General features: G+C 40.5%; 1 protein-coding gene and 1 long non-coding RNA gene across 2 annotated transcripts in view; one reads left to right on the top strand and one right to left on the bottom strand.

Annotated features, from left to right (window-relative positions):
* Positions 1–16,957, top strand: part of LOC148886115 (junctional adhesion molecule 3B-like) — a 92,900-nt gene extending 75,943 nt beyond the window's left edge. Inside the window, exons 2-9 of the mRNA XM_089016425.1 lie at positions 5,944–6,012; positions 6,090–6,203; positions 6,288–6,440; positions 8,999–9,201; positions 10,442–10,541; positions 13,083–13,212; positions 13,294–13,348; positions 15,382–16,957. Coding sequence (XP_088872551.1) covers positions 5,944–6,012; positions 6,090–6,203; positions 6,288–6,440; positions 8,999–9,201; positions 10,442–10,541; positions 13,083–13,212; positions 13,294–13,348; positions 15,382–15,417 — 860 coding nt within the window. The 3' untranslated portion in view covers positions 15,418–16,957. The remainder of the gene's footprint in view (positions 1–5,943; positions 6,013–6,089; positions 6,204–6,287; positions 6,441–8,998; positions 9,202–10,441; positions 10,542–13,082; positions 13,213–13,293; positions 13,349–15,381) is intronic.
* The window catches only part of LOC148886113 (uncharacterized), a 74,568-nt gene continuing 48,299 nt past the window's right edge, over positions 89–26,357 (bottom strand). The window contains exon 3 of the long non-coding RNA XR_016117775.1: positions 89–300. This is a non-coding gene — a long non-coding RNA (uncharacterized LOC148886113). The remainder of the gene's footprint in view (positions 301–26,357) is intronic.

Below are 26,357 nucleotides of genomic sequence, written 5' to 3'. Positions count from 1 at the left end.
ATTGGAGAGAAATGTTAAGATTTGTCTTTTGGTCATGGATATATCGTATATTTTGTTGCTTTCATGGTTGTCCCGATGTTGAATATCTATCTGTGTCATGATCTGGTTGGCGACCAACGGGGGGCGCTGTCGGCCCCGCCTGCACCTGCACAGGTGCTGGTCGTCCCAATCAGATTGGCGACCAACGTGGTCGTTATAATCACTGACACTTAAAAGGACACCCGGCACGACCATCCGTGGCCGGTTTATTGTTTGTTTGCTGCTTGTTTGCTGCATGCATTGTGTATGTGTTTGTTTAACCTTGGCGGACTTTTACTTTTGGTCTTCTTTTGCTACTTTGTATTTTTTCCATTCAGATGATTTTGATGTTTTACATTTTGTTCCTGCTGACTTCATTTTAATACAATTTGTCAAACAACCTCCTGCTCCCTCCTGCCTGCTTCTTGGGATCCGCACCCGCCATCACCACCTCGCAAACCGTGACAATCTGCTAATACAGATTCAATACCTCTGCAATGCAACGAAGGAGAACAAAAAACTAAATTCAAATGGACTCAATTATCTTTTGTTTTGTTTTTGAAAAGGATATTTCAATAGGACACTTAATCTGCAGTCTTTCAAATCAAGTGAGAAACAAATATGGGTGGGGGTACTGATCTATGATGATTTCTATGCAAGTGACAGCATATTTTGGTCTATCAGCAACATGGTAGGGAAAAGCCGGAAGGAAAAGAATAAGCAACATTGTAGTCTTAACGCTTTAAGCATCATGCTTACTACTTACTACTGAAATAGTTGAGTGAAGTCACATCCCAATCCGTGTATTTGTGATTGTTTGCTCAAAAAGTAAGTGCAGTGACCTTATCTTTTTATGCCAGACTTTCATGTGTTTTCCTGGACAGCTGTTTCCATGGCAGAGCTCTCAAGCTTTTTATCTCAGCGTCGAGCTCACTTAGGCACCTAATCTGTACTAATACCCGCAGAATTAGTGATGAGGACAGGAGGTAGACTGCACACACTCTTTCGATCAAAATGTTTAAAAAATCTACATTTAATAGACATTTATTGTTTTGAATTCATCGTGTGGAATCATTTGCTGTCATCTTTGGTATTTCGGCTACATATTCTGATATTTTGGACTCATACACATGGCTGGCCTACTTACTGTAGATGTGGTATAAAGTTACACAGCACATCTAGTACATTTGATATTCAATCTCAGAATAATGTGCAGTCAGTCATGACTTACATGCACACACAGGTGTTTGTCAGATGGTAAAAAAATGCTTTTTAATGAAATATAGAAATAAAGGCATGTTTTCCAACTAAAAACATCAGATATATTTCGTGTGAAGAATGACAAACTGGGCTTGAGTTTTTAACCGGAGCATTCAGCAAGCGAAGGTAGCTTTCATACACAAAACAACTAAATTCACAAATTTCACACAAGGAAACAAACAGTTAAGGACATTCAGAAGCAATGCAGATAAAGGTATCTTACAAAAATGGACTTAAAAAGAACATATCATGAAAAAAACTTAAAAATTAATGCTAAATGTTTTTTTTTTTTTTTTTTTTATCTTTTTTGGGAAGGCGGCATCTGCCTTCATTTGTTTCCCATTCAGGGAACTGTTCTGAGCCATCAGCAGTTTTCATGTTTACATTATCTTTCCAAAGGATTTGTTTCATGTAGAAAACAGTAACTAAAATAGCCTGAAACAGTTATACAATCAAATCCCGCACATTGAAAACCAGATTACCGTTACCCTTGATTCAGACTTTTATTAGTTTCTTGACGGTGAAGTGATTCTAAAATATGTTCAAATGGAAGTGTGACCTACTTTTGGAATATTGCTACCTTCTGTACTAAAAGAGCTGTCCTCTTGTCATGATTTCCAAACATGCAGTAGGGTCCTCAGCTTACATTGTCTGCTTCTGTAGGCAACCCTCAGACACTTGGCCAAAGGTCGAGATCAGGTTGTCCTAACCCATGGGTGTTAAACTCATATTTGTCACGGGCCACATTTTTGTTTTTACCATTTTCTTTGCAGGGCTGTTATGTTTAAAACCATATCACAAGGTCAAGAGTAAATGTTCATTCACATGTCGTTGAAGTAATTGTAACGAGAGGTTTGGTAACTGGAAAATACTGACAGTATCACTCTAAGACAGTGGTTTGTAACCCGGGTTTGATCATACTAGATCAGGGGTGGGCAATTAATTTTTATCAGGGACCGCATGAGAAACCTGAATTGTGTCAGAAGGCCACCAACTTTCTTTCATTGTAAATTCTGAAATTAAATATTTTGAATAGCTGGTACTGATAATCAGAAGAATAAAGAACTCTGTAAATATTTATATTAGGTTATGTGAAATTGTGGTGTATTGGTTAAATAAGAAAAACAATTATTGAACCAGTGCAATTTATTTTTAACTTGTTAATCTCCACAAACAATAACTTGTTTTCCACCTCATGTTACCTCTTCAGTGAGAATAATCCAGTCTGTTCTGGGCTTGAACAAGGGCATTGAAATCTGGCGGAATGTCTGAAGTGGCTATCCAAAGGACAGCTGAGAGGTGGTCATCAGTCATAGAGGATCTGTGTTTGGATTTGTTGAACTTCATAACTGAGAATGTCTGTTCACAATGATAGGTAGATCCAAAGAGGACTAGGATCCTCTGAGCATGCCTCCTCAGGTGTGGAAAATTCTCCTCTTTGAGGGAGGAGTAAAAGTCCAGCAGTGAGGCTGACTTGAAGTGATCTGCCAGAAGTGTGTCAGACTGCAGATCAATGAGTTCCATCTGAACTTCACTTGGTGCATCATCCACACTGCAGTTGAAGGGAGAAGAAACCATGTGCATTTCACTATCAAGCGTTTTGAAATCTTGAAATCGCCTTGAAAACTCTGCATGCAATGCTTCTAACGTGGTTGAGTACTTTTGGAGGTGATCACCTGATCTTTTGGCTTCCTTAAGTGTTGGCAAGTGGGTCAGAATGTTGACCTTCACTTGGCTTGAGAGAAGCTGCAGTTTTCTCATGAAAGCCTTCACTGCACTGTACATCTCATGCACAAAAAGGCCCTTGCTCTGCATTTTGACATTTCGTTCGTTCATTAGTGCAGTCACATACACAGCGAATCCGAGGTCTGCCAACCAGTCGTTATCTGAAAGTTCTGGGACGTCATGACCTTTCTGAATACAGAACTCCTGAATCTGGTCTCTCAGGTCCCAGACACTTTTCAGAACCTTGCCAAGGTTGAGCCACCTAACAGTGCAGTGATAGCTTATGTCACCATGTTCAGCCTCATTTTCCTCCAACAAAGCAACAAACTGTCTGTGATTTAAAGCTCTCGCTCTGATGAAATTAACTATTTTAGTGACAGCATCAACGACATGTTTCATTTTTAACACTGTCTTACACAACACTTCCTGGTGTATGATACGATGCAAAAATGTCAATTTCTGATCAGAGTTCATTTCTGTCACTTTATCCTGCATTCTCTTTAAAAGTCCCACATTTTTCCCGGTTAGATTTGGACAACCATCTGTTGTCACACCTGCAAGCTTGTCCCATTTCAGTCCTAACATGGCCATACATGCATTTACCTCTCTGAACAAGTCATTACCAGTGGTTGTCCCTTTATTGACTGCATGGCTGCCAACTCCTCCGTGATTTGAAAGTCTGCGGTTATCCCACGTAAGAAGATGAGCAGCTGGGCGGTGTCACGTACATCGCAGCTCTCATCCAAAGCCAGAGAAAACAAGTCAAAGTCGGCCGCTCTGTTCTTCAGCTGAAGCTCCAAGTTTCCCGCGATGTCCTCAATCCGCCTCGATACAGTGCGTCGGGAGAGTGAAACGTTCTCAAACGCGCCCTTTTTCTCTGGGCACATCAGCGCAGCAGAGTCCAATAAACACTCCTTAATAAACTCTCCGTCGGAAAATGCCCCTCTTTTTCTGGCGATTTTGTGAGAAATGACATAACTTGTCCTGACGGCTGCATCTCTGGGAGTGTGAAGTTTAGTGAAACATCCTTGTTGGGTTTGTAGTTTTGCAAGCAATGCATCAGACACCCTTGCACGCTCTTCACCAGACAGATTTCTGTATTTATCTTCATGCTTAGTCGTGTAGTGGCGATTCAAATTATATTATTTAAACACAGCAACCTGTGTACCACAGACTAAGAACACTGCTTTACCTTTAATTTCTGTAAATAAATATTTGGCAGTCCATGTCTTGTTGGGGTGTGCCGACATCTTGAGCCTTGAGGGTAACCTGGCGAACAGAATCGCCTTCACTCACTTCCGTGTATACACGTAAGACTCTCGCGTATATACACGTAAGACGTAGAGTCTACGTCGTGCATACGTAATGACCTAACGCTTTTCAAAATAAAAGTTACATCATTTTCTTGTTTAATTTATGGTGTTTATGATTGGCCTCACGCGGGCCGGACAGGGACGTACAAAGGGCCGGATGTGGCCCGCGGGCCGTAATTTGCCCAGGTCTTTCACATGTAGTAACTAGAACCCTTTGAACTCTCTTTCGTTCAACAGTAGCCAAAATGGCAATAAAGATGATTCTGATTCTGATTCTGATGCTATGCTAAAGGTATTACAAAACAGTAGTACATCTTTATTTGTATAGAACAGTGGTTTAATCGAAAGGTTGGGGTTCAGTGAGTCTATCTCTGGGGTTCGACAGAGCCTCTGCCAGCGAAAAGTGTGTATTATGCAAAAATATGCAAAAATAGCTTTTTGTGTCTCAAGGAGGTCTGGGTTGTACATCTTGGAAGTTGTGATATTGCATGCATATGCCAACAGATGCAGGCAGACTCACTAGAAATATCATTAATAGCTGGTTCCCTTGCTTGTCTACTCTTCAAATTGTACAGATGGCTTGTGCGAGTTATTTGTGGAGCCCCATGGATGGGATATTTTACCTTGCAGTCTACACTCTGCCTTTGAACTATTAATAAAGTTGAAATAAGTCCAAATTTCACTGTGTTTTCTATCCATGTTCTCACCTTTTCACCTTTTCACTTTTAAACCGAGGTATCACTGTATGTCATAGTTTTTTTTTCTGGTTGAGTTTGGTATCTATAAAATGTTAAGAACCACTGCTGTAATATGTTACGAAGGAGAATTTGACATTTTGGTAGTGGTTTTTGCAAGCATCTTTCCATATTAGATTTGCTTTCGCCGGCCACATAAAATTATGTGGCGGGACAGCTCTGGGCCCCGGGCCATGAGTTTCATACCGGTCCTAATCTACACTTGTGCTTCGTACCTTAGCATGGGTGTTTGTTAAATTGTTATTGGGATTGGAGAGTTCAGTCTCATCTTTGAAAGTGATCCCGAGCTTTGAGTGTCCTTGCTTGCAATTACTGTGGAAACTAATTGGCATTAATTTGCGTGTGGACTAATGGCTGTCAGAACGAGTTCAGTTGAAGCTGCATACCCAGGACGGATTTTCATTTTTTTTAACCATCAGGCCCGCACATGCAATAGGATCAGGCTCACAGAGACAGACGGAGAAAGAGAAAAGGGCTCGGCAGCCAGTTGAACTACTGGCATGGTGAGCTTGCCCTGAAAGAGCACATGCCTCTGTGCACAATTATCCACTGTATGGAAACAACCCTCCTGCCTCCCTCAACACACACAGACAATAGTTTGACAAACACATCTAAAAATGAAAGATGGAAAAAACAAAAGTAGGCCAAAGAGCAGCAGAATATAAGATCATGTCACTGATGCAGGATAGACAACTGAGTTGATGGTATTTGTGACGAGACGAGCATATGCTCAAGTATCCCCAAGGAGAGTCTGTAGATGAACGCAGCACATCGCCGCATGTCAGTTGGTATTGTGCAAATTAGTATGAGATCACGACAATTAATGCAGCGGAAGATCTTGTTTTGCATTGCCTCATCTCTCTGCTTTTCAGGCTACTTCAGCGTGTTGGCAGTTGTACTGAGGACAGACAACAACTCACCGTGGACAGATGAGTTTGACAGTAAGCGCCTTGACGAAAACTGGATTGTTCTATTTACTGCTCCTCAGCACAATCATGTCTTTCCATCTCCTCCGTAGGAATTGAGTTATCATGTTTGATCGACTCGATTTCTACAAACAATCCGAGAATTGAATGGAAAAAGATTAAAGCGGAGGGACCAAGCTATGTGTACTTTAACAAGAAAGTTTCCGGTAACTCAATCAAAACGACCATACCGTGTCGCGCTAATTCCTCAGTGACAAATGACATTGGTCTTTATGTTGTATTTTTTGCAGGTGACTTGGAGAACCGAGCGGCGATCAGAGAACCTGCCACGTTAGTGATCACCAATGCAACTCGTTTGGACACAGCAAAATATCGCTGTGAGGTCACAGCTGCTGACGACCTGAAGTCCTTTGATGAGATTGTGATTGATCTTGTTGTTCGAGGTGCGGTAACTACAAATGAGTCAATCACAACTTTTTCATTTTTGTCATAACGTAACCGCCTCACTCGTGCAATGATGGGCTTCCATAGCACGACTGAATTATGACACTTATCACAAAATGTTATTTCAGTTTTCAGTCCACCTTCTCATACAGTGATACCTCAGTTTACAAACTTAATTGGTTCCCACAAAGTGTGTGTAAGGTGAAAAGTTCGTCTTCCAAACATTTATTTCCCATAAGAAACCATGAAAAATGAGAATAATCAATTCCCAGGTCCCCAAAAAACATAATTTTCTACTAAATAAATAAATAAATAAATAAATAAATGTAGAAATTCCAATACAGGTACAATACATCCGATTTACGACCGGTGCGAGTTACAACCACCCGCACTTACAACCACGTAAGCTAGACCCCTTTTTTTTAAATGCTACGGCTGGGACCGCTACGGTGAGATCTGCAGAGTGTTTGCGATGCATTTGGTAGAATAAAGACTCGAGATGGTCCTTCTTGTTTAGATTGAACAAGTAACCGCTTCTCTCAGCCTTGTATCAGAACTATTTTTTTATCGCTGTCAAAGGGACCAGATGTAGCGTTGTGGCTGTGTTGCCAGATCCGCTCAACATTCAGCATGCCTCATTAACAGAGAATTTTACAGCATTGCACAAACTGAGGATACAAAATAACTGTTTATTCACAAACACGTACGAATTTTGGCCAGCCAAGTGTTGCGCTCCCTGTCACAATGGCACCGGCGAAGGGGCGGGGGGGGGGGGTGTCCACAGACACCGAGGCGGGTGGAGGTCAAGGGTCCCGGCCAGGGCGAAAGCCGAGGCGGGTCGGCTGTCAGCGCTTGGGCGCGCAGGATCGGCGCGACGAGAACGCCGCGTCGGGCCCACGCCGCCACCACCACTTTGAGACTTTTTTCCTTCGGCGTCCACCTAAGTCCAAGCGTGTGTGTTGGACGACCTCTTCTGGCTTCTCCGTTAGCAGGGAGAGCGATTTTTCAACAACCCGTAGGCGTGGGAAGCCGTGTGTATTTGGGTCAGCAGAACGACACGGTAGTAAAAACCGATAATACGAAATATAAAATGATAAAAATGACACTAAAAGTTATAAGATTTATAATTGAACTGGAAGCAGTTTGGTATATCATAGTATTCAATAGAAAACGTTCTTTAAAAACAACAAATTGACATAGTGTACTATTCTGTCATATAAACCTCGCATCAACCATTTTGAATGCTTTTCGATTTACGACTGTTTGATTTACGACCGTTTTGTCGGAACGGAACCCGCTCGTAACTCGGATGTTTCCTGTATATTTAGTCCTATTTAGAAACTAAATGTTTGCTTCAGCAAAAAGTGTCTGAAGCATTATGTGATGTCCCGCACAATTACGCTGTTTAATTTTTATGATGATTAATGTGCACCTTCCCACTAAATGTAATAAATTTTTAAAAATGTTTACAATAAATAAATAAATAAATACAAAAAATATCTCTAACACAATGTGAAAAAAACTATATGTAAAGGCAAGTTTTACATCAATGTGAAAAATTCATTTAGTGTGACACATGGTTTTCATCAGTTTTCCATTGATGATTACAATTATATTAAAATGATTTAGTTGCGTCCTTAAATTGAACATTATAAATAATGATAATAATATATAATAAATAATAATAAACAATATATATAAAAGTTGATGCCAATAAAGACAAAAAAAAATCTGACTTTGTTGTAGATAACAAATACATTTTTTTCCACAGACATGCAGGCCTGCTTTAAATAAATCCCCTATTAAACCGCCCTTTCACCCGTAAATATCAGCAGCAAGAATAACGAGACCCACAATAGCAGTTTTGGTTTTGTTTTACCTGTCATCTCAGCTTTAATGAGACATTTTCTGAGACAGTTGAGCTAGCGCACGGATTTTCGGATTTTGCCCTATGCAAGTGCTCATGTACCCCTGCTTGTGAAACACTGCTCTAAAATGACTTGTTCTTTGGGTTTTTTTCTGTAAAAAGTCTTGAAGAATTTTGACTCAGTCATATACACACACCAATACATCAAGATTATTCAAAATTTAGGCTAATGTGAATAATATGATAATTTTGCCCTTATAAGAGACCTTGCCCGGTGAGTTCACACTTTGGATGCGGTAAAATGACACCGTGTTGTAGGTCGCACCGAGCCTTTGGCATACATGTGAGGATGTTCTTGTGACCAGACTAGACCTACCCCAGCTGCAAAGGCATGTTCAGGGCTATAAGGGGAAACTTCTGAAACTGCATATGTGCTGAATAGCAGTGCTAAAGAAAGCAAGTGGCACATGTTTTTGTAACATTTTCTGGCATTGCTCAAAAATCATGCTCCCATTCCGAGCTATGAACGATCAGCATGCACCCAGGATGGGATCACTTTAAAGCATCTGAGTTGTAAATAAGGCCCGGAGCATCACACTGCATCTACTTTTCAAAAGTGTGAACCACTCCTCTTGTTGGATCCTGCAATAGTGTCACAATATTCTTACTTTTGTTTCATTTGCATTGCAGTAAAGCCAGTTGTTCCAAAATGCATCGTCCCCAAGTCGGTGCCATTTGGGAAGTCAGCTGAACTGAGTTGTGTGGAGGAAGAGGGTTTCCCCAAGTCTCAGTACCAGTGGTTCAAGAACAAAGAGGAAATTCCTGATGACCCAAAGAGCAGCATGAAGTTCTTCAACTCATCTTACACTCTCAACTCAGAAACAGGAATTCTGGTTAGTATGTGTGGGCATGTGTTTGGACAAGGACACTCATGGGTCAGGAAGGTGGGGCGGGGACGATGGCCGGTCGCCGAGGGGTAGGACAGATATTTTGGGTAGACAGTTGATGGTGAAGGAGTGCTTGAGCCATGGGGGGAATCTGCTGTCCTCGCGTGCACATTCCTCCGCTTAAAGGACGTTGCTCAGTCCACAATCTTTCCACCGCCCAGTGGTCTCCAAAAGTGAGTCTTGTTCACTTCACACAGCACTTGAAAGTGCAAGCTGTGAACTCATGAGATGTGGATGATAGTTCTTCTGCACTTGTGCTCGCACTATCAGACTGTTATTTATTTATTTTCTTTTAATAGCTCGACTCGTGGGAAAATAATGACACATCAACAGATGGATAATTTGGAACTAGCTAAGTGATGGATTGAATTACATGATTGGGAAGAAATCATTTCCTGATTTTAGATTATTTCATCATCACAAAACCTCATGCATGTGATGTCATCTATTTATTGAACATTAAGTAAATGCACACAAAATTTAATTAATCCATAGCTTTATCACTTACTTATGACTTCGTGAGCATATATCCCGACATTTTTTTAAAGGCCGGTGTAATATTGCACCCTGAGGTTGGTATGTTGGTTTAAAGGTTGACTGCTCTCCAAATGGAGTGCAATTAAATGGTCCGCGCGGAGGGGAGTGAATGTAAAACTGCCAACTGAGATATAAGAGTCATGGCGACATACAATGCAGAGGTTCGATTCTGCTTCAGCCTTCCTGTGTGGAGTTTGTGTTCCCCCCCGTTCCTGTGTGGGGTTTTTTCCGCATTTCAGAAATATGCATGTCAGGTGAATGAAATATTATAAATTGTCATTGGCTGTGATTAAAAGTGCAAAGGGTAGTTCTTCTATATGTGCCCTGCGATTGGTTGGCAACCGGTTCAGGGTATGCGCGCTGACTGCCCGAGGACAGCTGACATAGGTTCCAGCACCTTCCACGACCCTTATCAGGATAAAGCTGATTGAAAAATGGATGAGTAGTGGTAGTTATATGTGATAATCTTGCCAACAATGTTGGGATTCAACACAAATGCATAGATAAGTTCAATTGTGATCTTTAAAATATGGTTATTTGCAAGTCATTGACATTTTAGCAGTAAAGATTGTCACCATTCAGTTTGTTGAGTCAAATGGCAACACTCGAGATAACACTGACTGACTGTTTTGTACTTTCCCCAATGTAGAAGTTCATCTCCGTCAGAAAAGAAGATGCTGGTGATTACTACTGTCGAGCTAAAAACGATGCAGGATATGCTGAGTGTATGCCACAGAAGATGGAAGTGTGTAAGTGCTGCATCAGCACATAGTTGAGATTCCAAGAGTTCATCGGGGTCCATAAAAGATATACGATTACTTTTTCTTTACATGATACGCATGAAGAAATGTGTTGGTACAGTACACCCCTTTTAATACGTCTGTGTAAGCTCTCAGTCGTACAGGAATTCTTCAGCCGTCATCTGTACTTCTTTGAAGGTGTCAGACGTTTCGCTTCTGATCCAAGAGGCTTCGTCAGCGAACTAAAGTTTGCTGGTAGTTTTGCCCCTAATATATATATATATATATATATATATATATATATATATATATATATATATATATATATATATATATATATATATATATATATATATATCCCTCCTGTCCCTACTGTTTCTGAACAATTAGTCCTTTGGCAACACAAAATTTATACTCATTTCAAACCGATAAACACTAAGGAAAAAATCAGTGCAACCAAAAGATAGGCTGCCAAACGAAAAACAAAGTAATGTAGTTTATTCAATTGAATAAAAATGTAAATTGTAAAGAGCAATACGTAGGGGAGACTAAACAAATTCTCAAAAAAAGACTTGATCAACATCGCAGGGATAATACTAGTAGGCCTCAATCTGCAGTACATATGCACCGTAAAGCTAGCAACCACTCATTTGACGACAATGAGGTTAAAATATTAGTGAAAGAAAATAGATGGTTTGAAAGGGGAGTAAAAGAAGATATGTTCATAAAAAAATAAAACCCTTCACTAAATCGCCATGGTGTGGTGTGGTTTAATTTGGATCGTTCGTACAACAGACTTCTTAGGCAACATAGGCTTAGTTATGCTGATGAGGTGATACCAGAGCAAATGGGGCAATCAGGCCAGCCGTAGACCTCATACTCAGGCAGGACAATAGAAGTAATCAGTCAGGACAATAGAAGTAATCTAATCAAACTACCAGTATGACTTTAGTTCGCTGAAGAAGCATCTTGGATAAGAAGCGTCCGACACCTTCAAAGAAGTACAGATGACGGCTGAAGAAACCTTCTAATCGATGCACCTCTTTTAATGAAAGGAAAAAAAGCTCTCAATGGTCACTGAAACAATTCTGACAAAAGTAAAAAAAATGAGACAAATGCCACAAAAATTAAGCTCGGAAAATCACACGATTTTAAACCTTGGTTCACCATAATTATTTTAACCCTTTCATGCACAAATTATGATAACCTTCATCAGCATTTTTCCACAAGTCGTTATGTTAGTCTTTCAGCATGAAAAAAATAAAAATAAAATAAAATAATGGCAGTGGATGGCAACACACATACTGTCCATTGTAGTGGTTGATGCGCAAATGTGACATAAAGATTAATCAAAATAAGTGAAAACAACATTTGCTTAGCTGCATTAGCTGTCTACTCAATAACCGATGCACCGGTACCTGAAAGGGTTAAAAAAAACTACTGGGCAAGTACAGATACAGTGATATCTCAGCTAACGAACTTAATTGGTTCCCGGAAAGTGTATGTAAGGCAAAAAAGTGTGTCTTCCAAACATTAATTTCCCACAGGAAACCATTAAAAATGGGAATAATCCTTTTCCAGGTCCCCATAAAAATTTATTTTCTACTAAATAGGCATTAAAACTACACAAAATATACCTTATTTTATGTATAATAAATGTGCTATTGTATTACAATTAAACAAAAAACTGCACTGTATAATAAAGTTGTTTTATTTACCTTTATAATAATAATACATTTAATTTCCAAACGCCTTTCAAAACTCTCAAGGACACTTTACAGTCACGGGATTTTTGATTGGTTGTGATGGTCGTTGATGTAGTTGCCTCTTGATGATATCCGAGTGAAGTTGCAGTGCTTTCTCTTCGATAATACCCTCACTTACACGGTCCCCTGCTAGCTGTTTTTCGTTAATCCAAATCAATACAAGTTTTTCAACCACTTCTATTGCCTGAGACCGTTGCTTAGACAACTCAGAAACACTTAGCCATACGTAGCAATGGTCGATTTAGCATACTGGTACTGGGACGCTAAGTCACACAAACGCACACCTAGTTCGTGTTTATCGATGATCTCCTTCTTCTGCTCGACCGTAATTTCGGCTTAACCCTAGCCTGTGGTGGGGTCTTTTTCAGTCACAAAAAAAGCAAAAGTACTCCACCTGAAAACAAACCATGTCTTCACTGAGTGCACTCAAAGAAAGTGGGTGTGGAAAAGTAGTCCGGCAGCCACGGTGGCGTTGTTCGGCCGTATGGTTTGGTGTTCTTCCGCTGAAATCTTGTCTGCCAGCCATTGTGGCGCTCCGTGTGTTTCCCAAAAAACAGTTCGTATGCCAAGATTATATTCTCGCAAATTGAATGTTCGTAAGGCGAACAGTTTGTTAGCTAAAGCGTTCAGAAGCCGAGGTATCACTGTACAAGATTTTATATATTTGTTTGGATTCAAATTACTTTTGCGACTATTGTTTTTTATTACTTTCACAGCAGAGTCCTTGTTTCATTTAACCACTGTCCTTGAACCAATCGTCACTGTTGCATTATTGTTTCCGCAGATGATGTTGATGTTGTGGGGATTGTACTGGGCGTGGTGGTGGTGGTTGTGGTACTTATATGTATATCAGCCGGGATCTGCTGCGCCTATAAGCGAGGTTACTTTGCAAGTCAAAAGCAGGCAGGAAACAAGTAAGAGCCCATCCTCCCACACAGATAATCAAAGACGATATTTTGGCACATATTCACCTCCATATGATTTCTGTGTTGTAGCTATAAAGTTCCAGCAAAAGGAGACGGCGTGGACTATGTCAGGACGGAAGATGAGGTATGTATACTCCACCCAAATAGAAAATGATTGGCCTTTGAGGTCGAAACCTGTCCTCAATTCCCTGCATTAATTTAACATACAGTGATATCTCATCTTACGAACTTAATTGGTTCCCAGAAAGTGTGTGTAAGGCGAAAAGTTTGTCTGCCAACCATTTATTTCCTATAAGAAACCATTAAAAATGAGAATAATCCGTTCCCAGTTCCTCATAAAACATAATTTTCTAAAGACGAAATAAGTCTTAAATCTACACAAAATATACTTATTTTATGTATAATAAATGTGCTATTGTAATTAAAGAAATAAACTGTACTGGATAATAAAGTCGTTTTATTCACCTTTGTGATGTACTTTTCAATGGATGGTAGCAATGGTCGACTTAGCATAATGGTACTGGGACAGCTAAGTCACACAAACGCACACCTCGTTCGTGTTTTTCGATGATCTCATTCTGCTCGACTATAATTTTCTTTTGTGTCATCTTCGGCATAACACTAGTATTTAGTGGGGTCTTTTTCGGTCCCATAATAGCAAGTACTCCACTCGATAACAAACCACGATGTGACGAAAAATTGTCCGCCATCCACCGTGATCTCCTTCTGCTTGATTGTAATTTTTTTAATGTCTTCTTAGGCTTAACATTAGCCTGTGGTGGGGTCGTTTTGGGTCCCATAATAGCGAATGTACTCCACTCGATAGCAAACGTCTGCACTCAAAGGGGGTGTGGAAATTAGTCCGCCAGCCACCGTGGCGCTGTTCGACCGTGTGGTTTGGTGTTCATCCGCCAAAAACTAGTCCACGAGCCACCATTTAGCTGTGTAGTTTGGTTCATTTGACAAAAACTAGTTCGTATGCCGTGATTATATTCTCGCAAATTTAATGTTCGTAAAGCAAAAAATTTGTACGATAAAGCGTTCGTAATCCGAGGAATCACTGTATTTTCTTTTAATGATTGTGCAAAAACCATATTTGACAAATATAAAATATTGTTTGGGCATCTTTTGGTGCACCCTTGATGTAAAAAATGTTGGGAAGATCTAAATTTAGTCAGCTCATAAATTGGTGGAAATTGTTTGCGCTTAGTTTCTTTGATTCCTGATGTCTTTTGAAGTTTTAGTGCAATAAAGAAAAGAAAGAACAAAAAAAAAAATAGTGCTGTTATAAATATACGCTCACTAACCACCTTGGGGCCTTATATATACATATAAGGTCTCTTGAAAATTTGCCTTGATTTAGACCCTTCACTCATTCATTGCCATTCCAGAATTTATTCGGGAATTGAATAGAGTGTCATTCCCAAATTTGTTTGGGTGTTGACTTTTCTTGCAGAGGGGTGCCAATAAAGTGCTGGTCAGACCTCTGGAAATGTTTTTTCCTCCCACAAGAGGGCAGCCTTTGACTTTCGTACGGCCGCCCCCATTTCAATCTCAGATAACTCCAGACCCATATAACTTAGAAATTAAGTTTTTTTTTTTTTTTATCTGATATCTGCATTGAAGGTTTACGTAGTCCTAAAACTCAATATTCTGTTGGTCCTGCAATTTGAGTGAAAATGACAAAAACCTTGGCACTGGAGTGGACACATTTTTGCACATCGTCTGGCAGTGAAGGAGTTATAAGCAGCAATGTTTTTTGTTGATAAAAAAAATGCATCGCCTTCGCGACAGCGTGTGATGAAATTGCACTCTTTCAATAAATGTCTTCTCCAGCATTAGATGAAACACCAAAAGTTTAAAGAATGTAAGACTTCATTGAAACATGTGACATCCAAAAGTACCCAAAAATAAGATGGATTCCATAGTAAAAGCAAAATGGTGCACTTCCTGTTAGCTTCAGGGTATGAGTCAAAATACTTTTTTTAATATCTTGGGGCAGTTATGTCCATCCACCCATTATCCGAAGCGCGTATGGGTGCAAAAGTTATTTAACCCTTTCAGGTACAACATTCACTTCAATGGACATATTACCACGTTATCAGGTTACAGGGTGCATTAAAGGGTTAAAAATGTTGTCTTTTATGCTCTTTGTAGGGAGACTTTCGACATAAGTCGTCGTTTGTGATCTGAGCGTGACAGAAGAATGACAGTGGGGAAAGTGCCAAGTGAAACCAGTGACATGTGCAGCTGCCTCGCAGTCTCAACCACAGGAGGCACCAACGGTTCATGCTCTGAGCTTTTTCTGTTTGCCAAAGGTGACAAGATTTCAAAAGGACGACAAGATCATATTGAGTACATAGGGGACTGTTTTCTTGAATTGCTGTACTAAACCGTGGACTTGAAGTTTATATTCCAAACTCAAATCCACTTGGATGAAATATTCCACATGTAGTTCCGTCAAAATCAGTGAAATATGACACATTTTGAGATAACACTTCACAAGGTGTGTCATTTGTAATAACATTTATTTTCTACTGTCGAAATTTGTCAGACTATTTTTGATGGGATATATTTTAAATGCCTATAGATAAAGGTTTACTTTTTTAAATATTTGTAAAATACTAACTGTGCTTTTTTGGAGGGTTTTTTTTCATTGTAATTATTTGGTTGTGGTTTTAAAATATTGACGATTGGCTGGCAACCAGTTCAGGGTGTCCCTGCTGCCTGAAGAGAACTGGGATAAGATTGCACGCCCGCGACCCCCACGAGGATAAAGCGGATTTGCAATTTTGGATGGCTTGGTTTAAATGTGTTACTTCAACCACTTTTGCAATCAACCTGTCAGCATTTATACCTTTGCCACCGGAAAGAAAGAATGACGATCAAAGCAAGGTTTCCCTCTGCATATCAACTTGTGGTTCATAATCAGCGGTTTTGCAACTCTCGCCGATGGGATCGCCCGAGGTTCTGTTTGTCAAAAAGCAAGCAAAAAAATGGTTTTGTTTGTAATCTTAGAAAGAGGTTTTGAAGAGTGCCAGTCAAATGCTGTGAAACACTGTTACACAATCAGTGCTGCGTTTTCTTGATTTTTTTAAAGTGTCCTTCTCAGCTTGCTGTTCATTTTTGTATATATTGAATTTACTGTCCTGTCGCTGTAATACATAACGTGCGTTCGGTATTACATTATCAGAAGAAAAAGGTGGACAGGGTGTGTGAGTTAGCCTTTTAGACCCCCAGCTCCTGAAAAAAAAGAAGTAATATTTAGTTTTTTTACTATAGAAATGCAATGCGAGAGCCTGCTTCTTTAATTCTTTAATTGCTTCTTTAATTGACGGTTAAAAGTCTTGTGATCATCAAAGCCTTTTGCAACAAAAGGTACTGCACCCGCATCATTTGAGAATCATACCACGTACAATGTCACCGGACAAATAAAATAATAATAACGACAAAATAATGTTGAGAAAATTTATACTAATGCCCACTATAATTAAACCTTAATAATGTTACGGTCAATGTTCAAAGTCACCTTTTAAATGAATATCTGTGATGGAAGGAAAAGAGAAATGAATCACTGCAAAATAAATTTACACACCTTTTGGATCATCATGAAGAGAGAAAAGCAAGGTATTTGCCGAGCGATACTGTGACCTTGTAACATTTTATTGGTACTGCTGGAATGAATAAAGTAATGTTTCCGCCGGCCTGCAAGCAGTGTGGCAGTGTAACGTGATCTTTTGCCTCATGTATGTATTGTTTCAAATTGAGGGTAGACTAAGGAGATATCACCAGGCTCTCTTTGACATACACTTCAACTTTTGTGGTAGTCTTCTTGAGACGTCCTCCCTGGCCAAAATCCAGCAGTGTTAAATTATGGGACTTCCGTGCTCATCGGAAATTGCTGATAACAAACACAATGTTCAAACGAAAGCGTACACACGTGTGAATTTATGTACAGTGATACCTTGGCTTACGAACGCTTTAGCGAACGAACTTTTCGCCTTACAAACGTTCAATTTGTTTCGGGAAACACGGAGCGCCACAATGAGTGATGTGTCATTCGCGAACGATCCGGTTCTTGGAGCTCCTGAAACGGCAGCCGGCTTTTTTCCCCTCTATTCCTCTCCCCCAGTCTTCGGTTAAAGCCGCACGTGATTGGTCAAGATCCGTGGTGGTGGAGGGAGGGGACACACGCAGCAGTGAGCGGGGGCAGGCTTACAGAAACAGAAACACACACTCACATGAAAGGGAGATGACAGAGCTTGAAAAAAAAAAAAAAGTGAAATGGTGAGAAAATGGATAGAAAACAGAATAAAATGTGTACTCGTTTCAACTTTATTGATAGTTCAAAAGCAGAGTGTAGACTGCAAAGTTAAAATATCCCATCAATTAGGCTCCACACATAATCGGCACAAGCCATCTGTACAATTTGAAGAGAACATCCAAGCAAATGAACCAGCTATTAATTAAATTTCTAGCGTGTCTGCCATCTGTTGCTGTTGCAGTATAACAACTTCTAAGATGTACAACCCAGAGCTCCTTGAGACACTTTATGCAAAAATCTACCCATTCCATCAAGCCATCAACGACCATCACAAAAGTAAATAAAACGACTTTATTATACAGTAAAGTTTATTTCTTTAATTACAATACTACAGCACATTTGTTATACATAAAATAACATATCGTGTGTAGTTTTAAGTCTTATTTAGTTGAAAAGTATGTTTTATGGGACCTGGGACTGGATTATTCTCATTTTAATGGTTTCCTATGGGACATTAATGTTTGGAATACACACTTTTTGCCTTACACACACTTTCTGGGAACCAATTAAGTTCGTAAGCCAACGTATCACTGTATACTTACCAGCAGGGTGGGACAGAGCCCCCAGTTTGATGGTATGAGCTTTTTGGCCTGTTGTGCTCACAAGCTCTGAACCCGTTGGCGGACACTGGAGCAGACTCTTAAAGCCTTTTTTGGTCTGTGAAACCTGGAGACAACTGCTCTGGTGGTCTCTCAGGCATAAACTCAACTGTAGGTGGACCGTGATTTGGTCTGTAACCCCGAATGACAGGTGTCAGAGTTTAGTCTGCATTGCCAGCTGCCTTTTTGTCACCAATTCTGTTTATAACCTTTTCTCGTCACAGTCGAGACATTGAGGGGTCCCAGTTTGATGGGCTTTGAAATATCTGTTGTTGTTTGTTTTTTTTTTTTTTGTTTTTTTTTGCTGAGGAAATGTTTCTGTAGGCTTCCTCATACTACCTTTTTTATCTCTCGCTGGAGTATTTTGCAGCTATATGTGAATCGGTTGCTTACGGTTAGCTTACAAACTTAATTGGTTCCCAGAAAATGTGTGTACGGCGAAAAGTGTGTATTCCAAACGTTAATGTCCCATAAGAAACTGAAAATAATCAGTTCCCAGGTCCCCATAAAACATAATTTTATATGAAATAAGCCTTAAAACTACACAAAATATACCTTATTTTATGTATAATAAACGTGCAGTTGTATTGTAATTAAAGAAATAAACTGTACTATATAATAAAGTGGTTGTATAAAAAACTAAAACAAAAAAAATCACAATCCAGACATACGTTTGTAATGACAGCATTATGTGGACTTGACAGTTTCTGTTTTGATGACTCAGCAATGTGATGTCATTGTTGAGTCCTTTTGGGAGTCCTTTTGACTGCCACTGATTGGAACGACCAACACCTGCGCGGCTGCAGGGAGGGCGGACAGCGGTACCCGTTGGTCGCCAATCACAATGTGGCAGTCTGCCACTGATCGGGACAACCAGCACCTGTGCAGGTGCAGGCGGGGCCGACAGTGCCACCCGTTGGTCGCCAAACAGTTCGTGACAAATATATTCTTGCAAATCAGAATCAGAATCAGAATCATCTTTATTGCCAAGTATGTAGAACACACAAGGAATTTGTTTCCGGTAGAACACGCTGCACTAGTATCGTTGTCAAAAAAACTGCTAAGTGGCACTATACAGTTCCATTTTGGCTACTGTTGAAAGAGTTCAATTTAAAATTTAATGTTCGTAAGGTGAAAAGTCCGTGAGCTAAAGTGTTTGTAAGATGAGGTATCACTGTACAAATAAAATACCGGGCCTTTTGTGAAAATGGTTAGGGCCTTCCAAGGCCGGGATTTTTTTTTAAGGCCTAAATGAGTTTCCTTCTCCAGTTGTCTGGGTTCCCCCTGAGAGAATCAACTGTCATCTGGAATGGGCTCAAGGAAAGCTGCCACTTTTATCAAGAGCAATCAGATGAAGCGGCACGGGCAAGTAGGTAGGATGCACACCTTTCTGGTGAGGTAGTATGAGGATGTCTCACTCAACATTACTCAGGAAACGCTAGGCTGAGAAGTCCTCGGGATGCCCTGGAAGAGTGGGATGAAGTGGCCCGGGAGAAGAAAACTCCCTTCTTATCCTGCACCGTAACCCAATCCCAGAAAGACATCTGTGTAAGTTCTCAGTCGTACAGGAGTAGTCCATCGATGAAAAGGTTTCTTCAGCCGTCATCTGTACTTCTTTGATGGTGTTGGACATTTCGCTTCTTATCCAAGATGCTTCGTCAGCGAACTAAAGACTTATGCTGATAGTTTCGGCCCTATATATATCACTACTGTCCAGCCGTGGCGGTGCCGGACTCTGCTGTGATTGGTCCCTGCTCTCAGGTTGGGGGGAGCAGATGACTGCTCCCTGCAGCTCCTCTGATTACTTCTATTGTCCTGACTGATTACTTCTATTGTCCTGCCTGAGTATGGCCTGATTGCCCCATTTGCTCATGTATCACCTCATCAGCATAACTGAGCCTATGTTGCCAAAGCAGTCTGTTGTACGAACGATCCAAATTGAACCTCACCCCACCATGGTGGTTTAGTGAAGGATTTTGATGTTTTATGAAAATAGCTTCTTTGACTCCCCTTTTACATAAAAAAAAAATAAAACAAAATGTGCCATGCTTGTGAATGTAATAATTTAAATTGTGAGTTCAACTCCCAAATTAGAGATGTTGGTGGAAGATTGTTTTCCAGAAATTCCAAATTGTACATCATCAGGGGCATTTATTTAATTTTTAACATTTGATTGTTCACTTGAGTTACATCACTGTAAAATACATATATTATTCACATGAAACCTGATTCATTCATTGTATTTTTTACTTTCCCAATTTACAAACTAAATCTAATTTATTATTATTAATAATAATAATAATACATTTCATTTATAAGCGCCTTTCAAAACTCTCAAGGTCACTTTACAGTCACAGGATCAGTTTAATTTAACATGTCATTGATTGATTTGCAAATGATGTGGGGTGCGCTGCAGACTATCACTTTTGATGTTATATTCATTACGCAGAGAGGTCTGGAAGGTTCACAATTCGACTGATTGTACATCCCAGTATGTACTTTGTGTTGGAAATGAAAGAGAAGGTAATGAGAAAGAAGACCCGATTAAAAGATGTTCTGGAACTTTTTCTCCATTGGCATTATACGACTGATGAAATTCAACCTCAACCCATCACATTCATGGCACATTGAGAGTACCGCACCTTATCCTTTTTTTAACTGAGCAATTCACTTTCATGAATTCATTTTTCAGTGATACAGTGATCCCTTGCTATTTCGTGATTCACTTTTAGCGGTGTCAGTGCATCGCAGATTTTTTTTTTTCCGGGGAAAAAAATGCTTGATCGGTTCCCAGCGCTGACGTCACCCAGTGACTGAACGATATCTCATGGTTTACACTGGTTTACATGGTGTCAAACTCATATTTGTCAAGGGCCACATCGTGTGTAAGGCGAAAAGTGTGTATCCCAAAAATGTATTTCCCACAGGAAACCATTAAAATGAGAATAATCCGTTCCCAGGTCCCCATAAAACATAACTTTCTACCTTCTAATTTTTTAAGCCTTAAAACTACACAAAATATGCCTTATTTTATGTATAATAAATGTGCTATGGTATTATAATTAAAGAAATAAACTGATGTAACTACACTGACCATACCCTTGGCTGCAAGCGTCAGAAAAGTGGTGAAGCTCAACTCTCGGTACCTTGCCAAACCCGTTTGGTATAAAACGTGTTGCAATCTCAATTTGATCAAGGTTCTCTAAATCATCTATGCACAACTCCCACCTTGACTTCAAGTCCAAAGGTAGTGGATCATCCCATCTTGTACCTCTCTGACATATTTCTTGTAGATTCTTATTTCCTTCAAGGATGAATGGGTCTAGGAATCCGAGAGGGCCGTATAAAGAGGTTACAATGGAGAAAATCCATCTTCGTGTTGTGGGTCTTTTATCTAGTGACACCTTGAAGGAGACACTGTCACTTTCAACCTTCCATCTAATCCCAAGTGCTGTTTGCACTGGTAAATTGTCAGGCCCAAAATCGCCATTCTTCACGTTCACAGCACATTCTGCTACCTTGATTGAATCTAGCACTTCTCTGTTATGGGAAAGGAATTTGTGGAGGTGCAGGTTTCCTCTTCCATTGGTCACGTCCTGTCACTAGATGGTTCTTTTCTGTCCAACTTCCTTCTAAGTTGGTTTGGTCTTGCTAAAGCAAGCACCTTATTAACCGGGAGGTGAGGTCGCGCTTTGGAAGGCAGTGGCATTTCGATGTGGCCGTACTCGTTTCTTTGGAGGCCTTTTAATATTTGCAGTTCCTTCATTTCTTCGTCATCAAACACACCTAACTTTGCCTTCACTACTTTCTCAATATTGCGTAACTTTGCTTTCATTACTTCTTCCTCATAAATACGTAACTTTGCCTTCATCACTTTGATGTCTCTTAGATTTTCAAGTTTTTTCAACTGCTGACGCTGAGCTTCAACAGCCTCTTCCACATCAATCTCAGCTTCCTTTGCAGCCAGTAGAGCCGCCATTTCTGCCCTCTTAACTGAAATGCGAGTTTGAGACATTTTAATATTTCAGAATCCCAAGTTACTTTTATGGAATTATATAAACAAATAATTTCAGTTGCAGCCTATTCAAATCAATAACGTTCAATACTATAAATAGCAATTGTGATGCTAATCAAATATTAAACAGATACTTTCACACATTCAAAAACTCACATTCATTATTTTCTCTGTTATTGTGGTGAATTTGTATGTTCTATCCATCCACTTTGTGAGCTACTGGAAACGTCCATCAAACATTCGAGCTGCTGCAGGATGAGAAACAACGTCGCGCGTTGCAACCTTTCTCTCTCTTATGAAGGCTGCTCGCGACGATGCAGGCTGAGGCCTGTAGCTTGAAGCAACGTCGCAACCTTTCTCTCTCTTATGCAGGCTGACTGCGACGATGTGTGGCGTCACCGGTGCGCACCGCAGCTTTAATGTCTTTCAATTCTTTGATCTCCTTGATGTGTGTCTCACACTGACGCATATCACACGCTTGAAAATGGTATAAAAGCAGCTGTCGTGGGACAGAGAGAATCACACTCATCTCGGATTCACAGCCTCAAAGAGACTTGCAAAGACCCGCACAGGCACGCCCGGCTCACGCCAGACATCACGGCACGACCTTCTCGACTCCACGCCACGATCAAGCTCTGCGCGTCACCTTCCTGGGAGATCTGACAACGAACCTACTTACAAATAAAGAGAACCGTCAAACTCTTTAGATGCACGCTGAGGCTTGTAGCTTGCTGCGGTTTGAGTGCGACGATGTTCCAAGTAGCTCGTGGCTAGCTCCGATACACGTGGTTGAGTGCGACGACGCTCGATGTAGCTCGTACCTTGCGACGCGAGTCCACCGAAGCCGATAGCTTGCCTTTGGGGAGGGAAGCACCTGCGCGCTGGAGGCTCCAGGATGGATGAGGACGTTTCACTTGTGTGAGCACGTTTTCACTTTGTGAGCACGTTTTCACTGTATCTACCCCGGTCAAGGATGACGCTTCGTACTGATGTCACAATGTTTATTGTGAAACACTTGAACACCGTGAAAACTATAAAGAACATTGAAACAATAACATTACAATGACAAAACATTCAGTCAATAAGGAAATTAATAACGTACCGTGTGCACCTTATTAACCGAAAGTAGATAAACGTTGACGTAGACTTTAGACCAGGGGTCGGGAACCTATGGCTCGCGAGCCCTATATGGCTCTTTTGATGATTGCATATGTAAAGAGTTTGATGGTTCTCTTTATTTGTAAGTAGGTTCGTTGTCAGATCTCCCAGGCAGGTGACGCGCACAGCTTGATCGTGGAGTGGAGTCGAGCAAGTCGTGCCGTGATGTCCGTTCGACGCCCGGCGTGAGCCGGGCGCCTGAGCGGGTCTTTGCAAGTCTCTTTGAGGCTGTGAGTCCGAGATGAGTCTGAGATGATTCTGCCCCGTGGTTCGCCCAATCTCTCGCGCAGTTCAAAATCATACACGTGTGTGACGCAACATATGGCTCGCCGATAAATATTACATATTATAATACATATTGTCGTTTTTTTCATCGTTCATTTCCCGTTGGGGCTGCAGTTGGCGGAAAGCGCATTTTTGATTGGATGACACTGACCTAGAATGGCCGAAAGCGCCATGTTGATTGGATGAGAGTGGCAAATGAGCCCAACTTGTGCACTTCAGCCTGAATGCACCGGAGAATTAGAGGAGAGAAAATTTTCTGATTCTAATTTGCGAGGAAACAATCCCATCGATGAAACAGTCGAATGTCAGTGACATTTTAACAAGCAGGCTAGCTAGCAGTAACTTCGCCTCTGGACCGGCAAATTGAATTTCATTCCGATCGTTTTCCTCTATTTTTACCAAACACGAGGAACGGAAAACCATCCATGTTAACGGTGAGTACTATCACAAAGTTATTGTAAATAATACATTCTGATATTTTGGTGAAAAGTGGCCGCACATGCACGTGTGTGTGCGCGCGCGCACGCAAGCGTTTGTATGTGCGCGCGCGTGCGTGTAGCTCTCGCTGCAAAACATTTCTAAATATTTTACTTTTATGGCTCTCTTAGTCAAAAAGGTTCCCAACCCCTGCTTTAGACCATCGGTGTCAAACTCATTTCGCATCGCGGGCCACATACGGCCTAGGGAGATGTCAAGTGGGCCGGACCATTAAAATTATACCATACTCTGCTAAAAATAGCAAAAATATCATGTCTTTCCTTTGTTTTGGTGTAAAAAAGCACAAGAACATTAGGAAAATATTAACATTTAATGAACTATCTTTTTACAAAACATTTCATGAAACACCTCATGTTTCCTGCAACTGATCCCACTGATTGTACAAAAGCACAAAACTGTAATTGGTACTGAAAAATATAGTAATGCACTTTAAGATTAAATGACTTTTAAAGAAAGGGAATTTTTAAACCACTTACACATACGCATATAAAATCTAAATGTAATCCCTGCGTACACCTTACAAACTAAGGAGAGTGATTTTAAATGTGTAATGAAGAAAGTGTTCACCTGTCCTGTAAATCTGTAAATACATGAAACATACATACACATACAATCCATACAAATTTATGGAGTTGTATGAACAGTAGAATTCCATCACAGAACTTTTATTTTGAAGCTGCTGACTAACATTAAAGTGTGGTATGGCAGGCTGTGGGTAATATTGCTGTCGCTGAGAAGTTTGTCAAACTGACGATGGTTCAGACTTTTGGACCGGATGAAATTTACAGTGCGAACAACCACCTCCATGACGTGGTCCATTTTCAGCAACTTGCAACGCAATGCCTCCAGGTGCAAAATACAATGAAATGTCCAGAGACGATCTCCTCCATTAAGGGCTTGTACTTTGTCTTTGAACTTTGTCGCGACACCTGCTTTCTTTCCGACCATGGATGACGCGCCGTCTGTCGCCAGGCTGACAGCGCGGGACCGGTCCACTCCAACTCTGTCCAATACAGCAACGACAGAGCCGAAAATGTCCTCGGCTGTTGTGGTGTCCATCATTGGCACCAACTCAAGAAACTCTTCAGTAACAGTCAATATCTCATCAACTCCTCGAATAAATATGGCCAGTCGGGCCACGTCTGTCATGTCAGTGCTCTTGTCAATTGCCACGGAAACAAGCAGCAGATGGCGCATTGACACTGTCTGCTGTTTTCAGTCTCTCTCATTGATGCGGTGTGTCTTCTACTCTGATGGAAAGAGTGCGCTACTTAGCGGAAAATCCATGAATTGCAGCGAATTAAAAATATTAATTCCATGTCTTTTATGCATTTTTCCACTTTCAAATTATCCTGCGGGCCTGATCGAACCTCCTTGGGGGACGGTTCCGGCCCGCAGGCCGTATGTTTGACACCCCTGATTTAGACTGTTGTTCTCTATCTAGCAGTTGCTCTGCGTCTGTCTCTCTCGAGCATCAGTTTCGTTCTGTCTGTCTCGCCTTGCTCTCGTTTATTGAAACACATGACACGGAAGCGGAAGTGATAATGACAAAACATAAATAAAGTATGAAAGACAATTTTTAGAAAAACACACATATAAAGTTTCACATAGAATTGTTAAACATTTTTACAGAACAACAAGTCCAAATAAATTATATTTTCGTTGTCATGGCAACCAATGACAAGATAGCCAGTTACAATGTTTCCTGACTCAAATAGCTGGATAGCTAGCTATAGAGCTAACAGCTAGCCAGATAGATAGATGGCTAATCTTAAGATTATTATAGTTTTGACTTTTTCAACATACTTAGTTTGTTATTTCATCTTGAATTGTGTCTTTTTAGACAAAAAATATTACTGTAGTGCCTAAATGTAGTGGAAAATATTTTAAGGACACACAATATTAGGTTAAAGTATAGTATGCGCTAATTTTGACAATGGTTTGTGAAAACAACTCTTTTATCTCCATAATGTTGCAAATATAGCTCTTTAACCCTTCGAGGCACAGCGGTTACGACAGTGGACGGCTACGAGGTCACAGATTAGCATTATTGTTGCATGAAAGGGTTCATTTTGCATTTACTGTAACAAACCACAAGACATGTCAGGGTAAAATGGCAAATCGCATACATGTAATTTCACACAGAAGACAACCGTGGGAAAGGTCATCACAAAGGTCACTATTGTTTTTTTTTTGTTTGTTTTTTTAAGATATTCAAGGGCAATCGAAACTGAGCTGTCATGCAGCACTGTTT

This window comes from Hippocampus bargibanti, linkage group LG16 (assembly GCF_051943395.1).
Source record: "Hippocampus bargibanti isolate YZ-2025 linkage group LG16, ASM5194339v1, whole genome shotgun sequence".
Classification (NCBI taxonomy): Eukaryota; Metazoa; Chordata; class Actinopteri; order Syngnathiformes; family Syngnathidae; genus Hippocampus; species Hippocampus bargibanti.
This window is presented reverse-complemented; position numbering and strand designations above follow the sequence as displayed.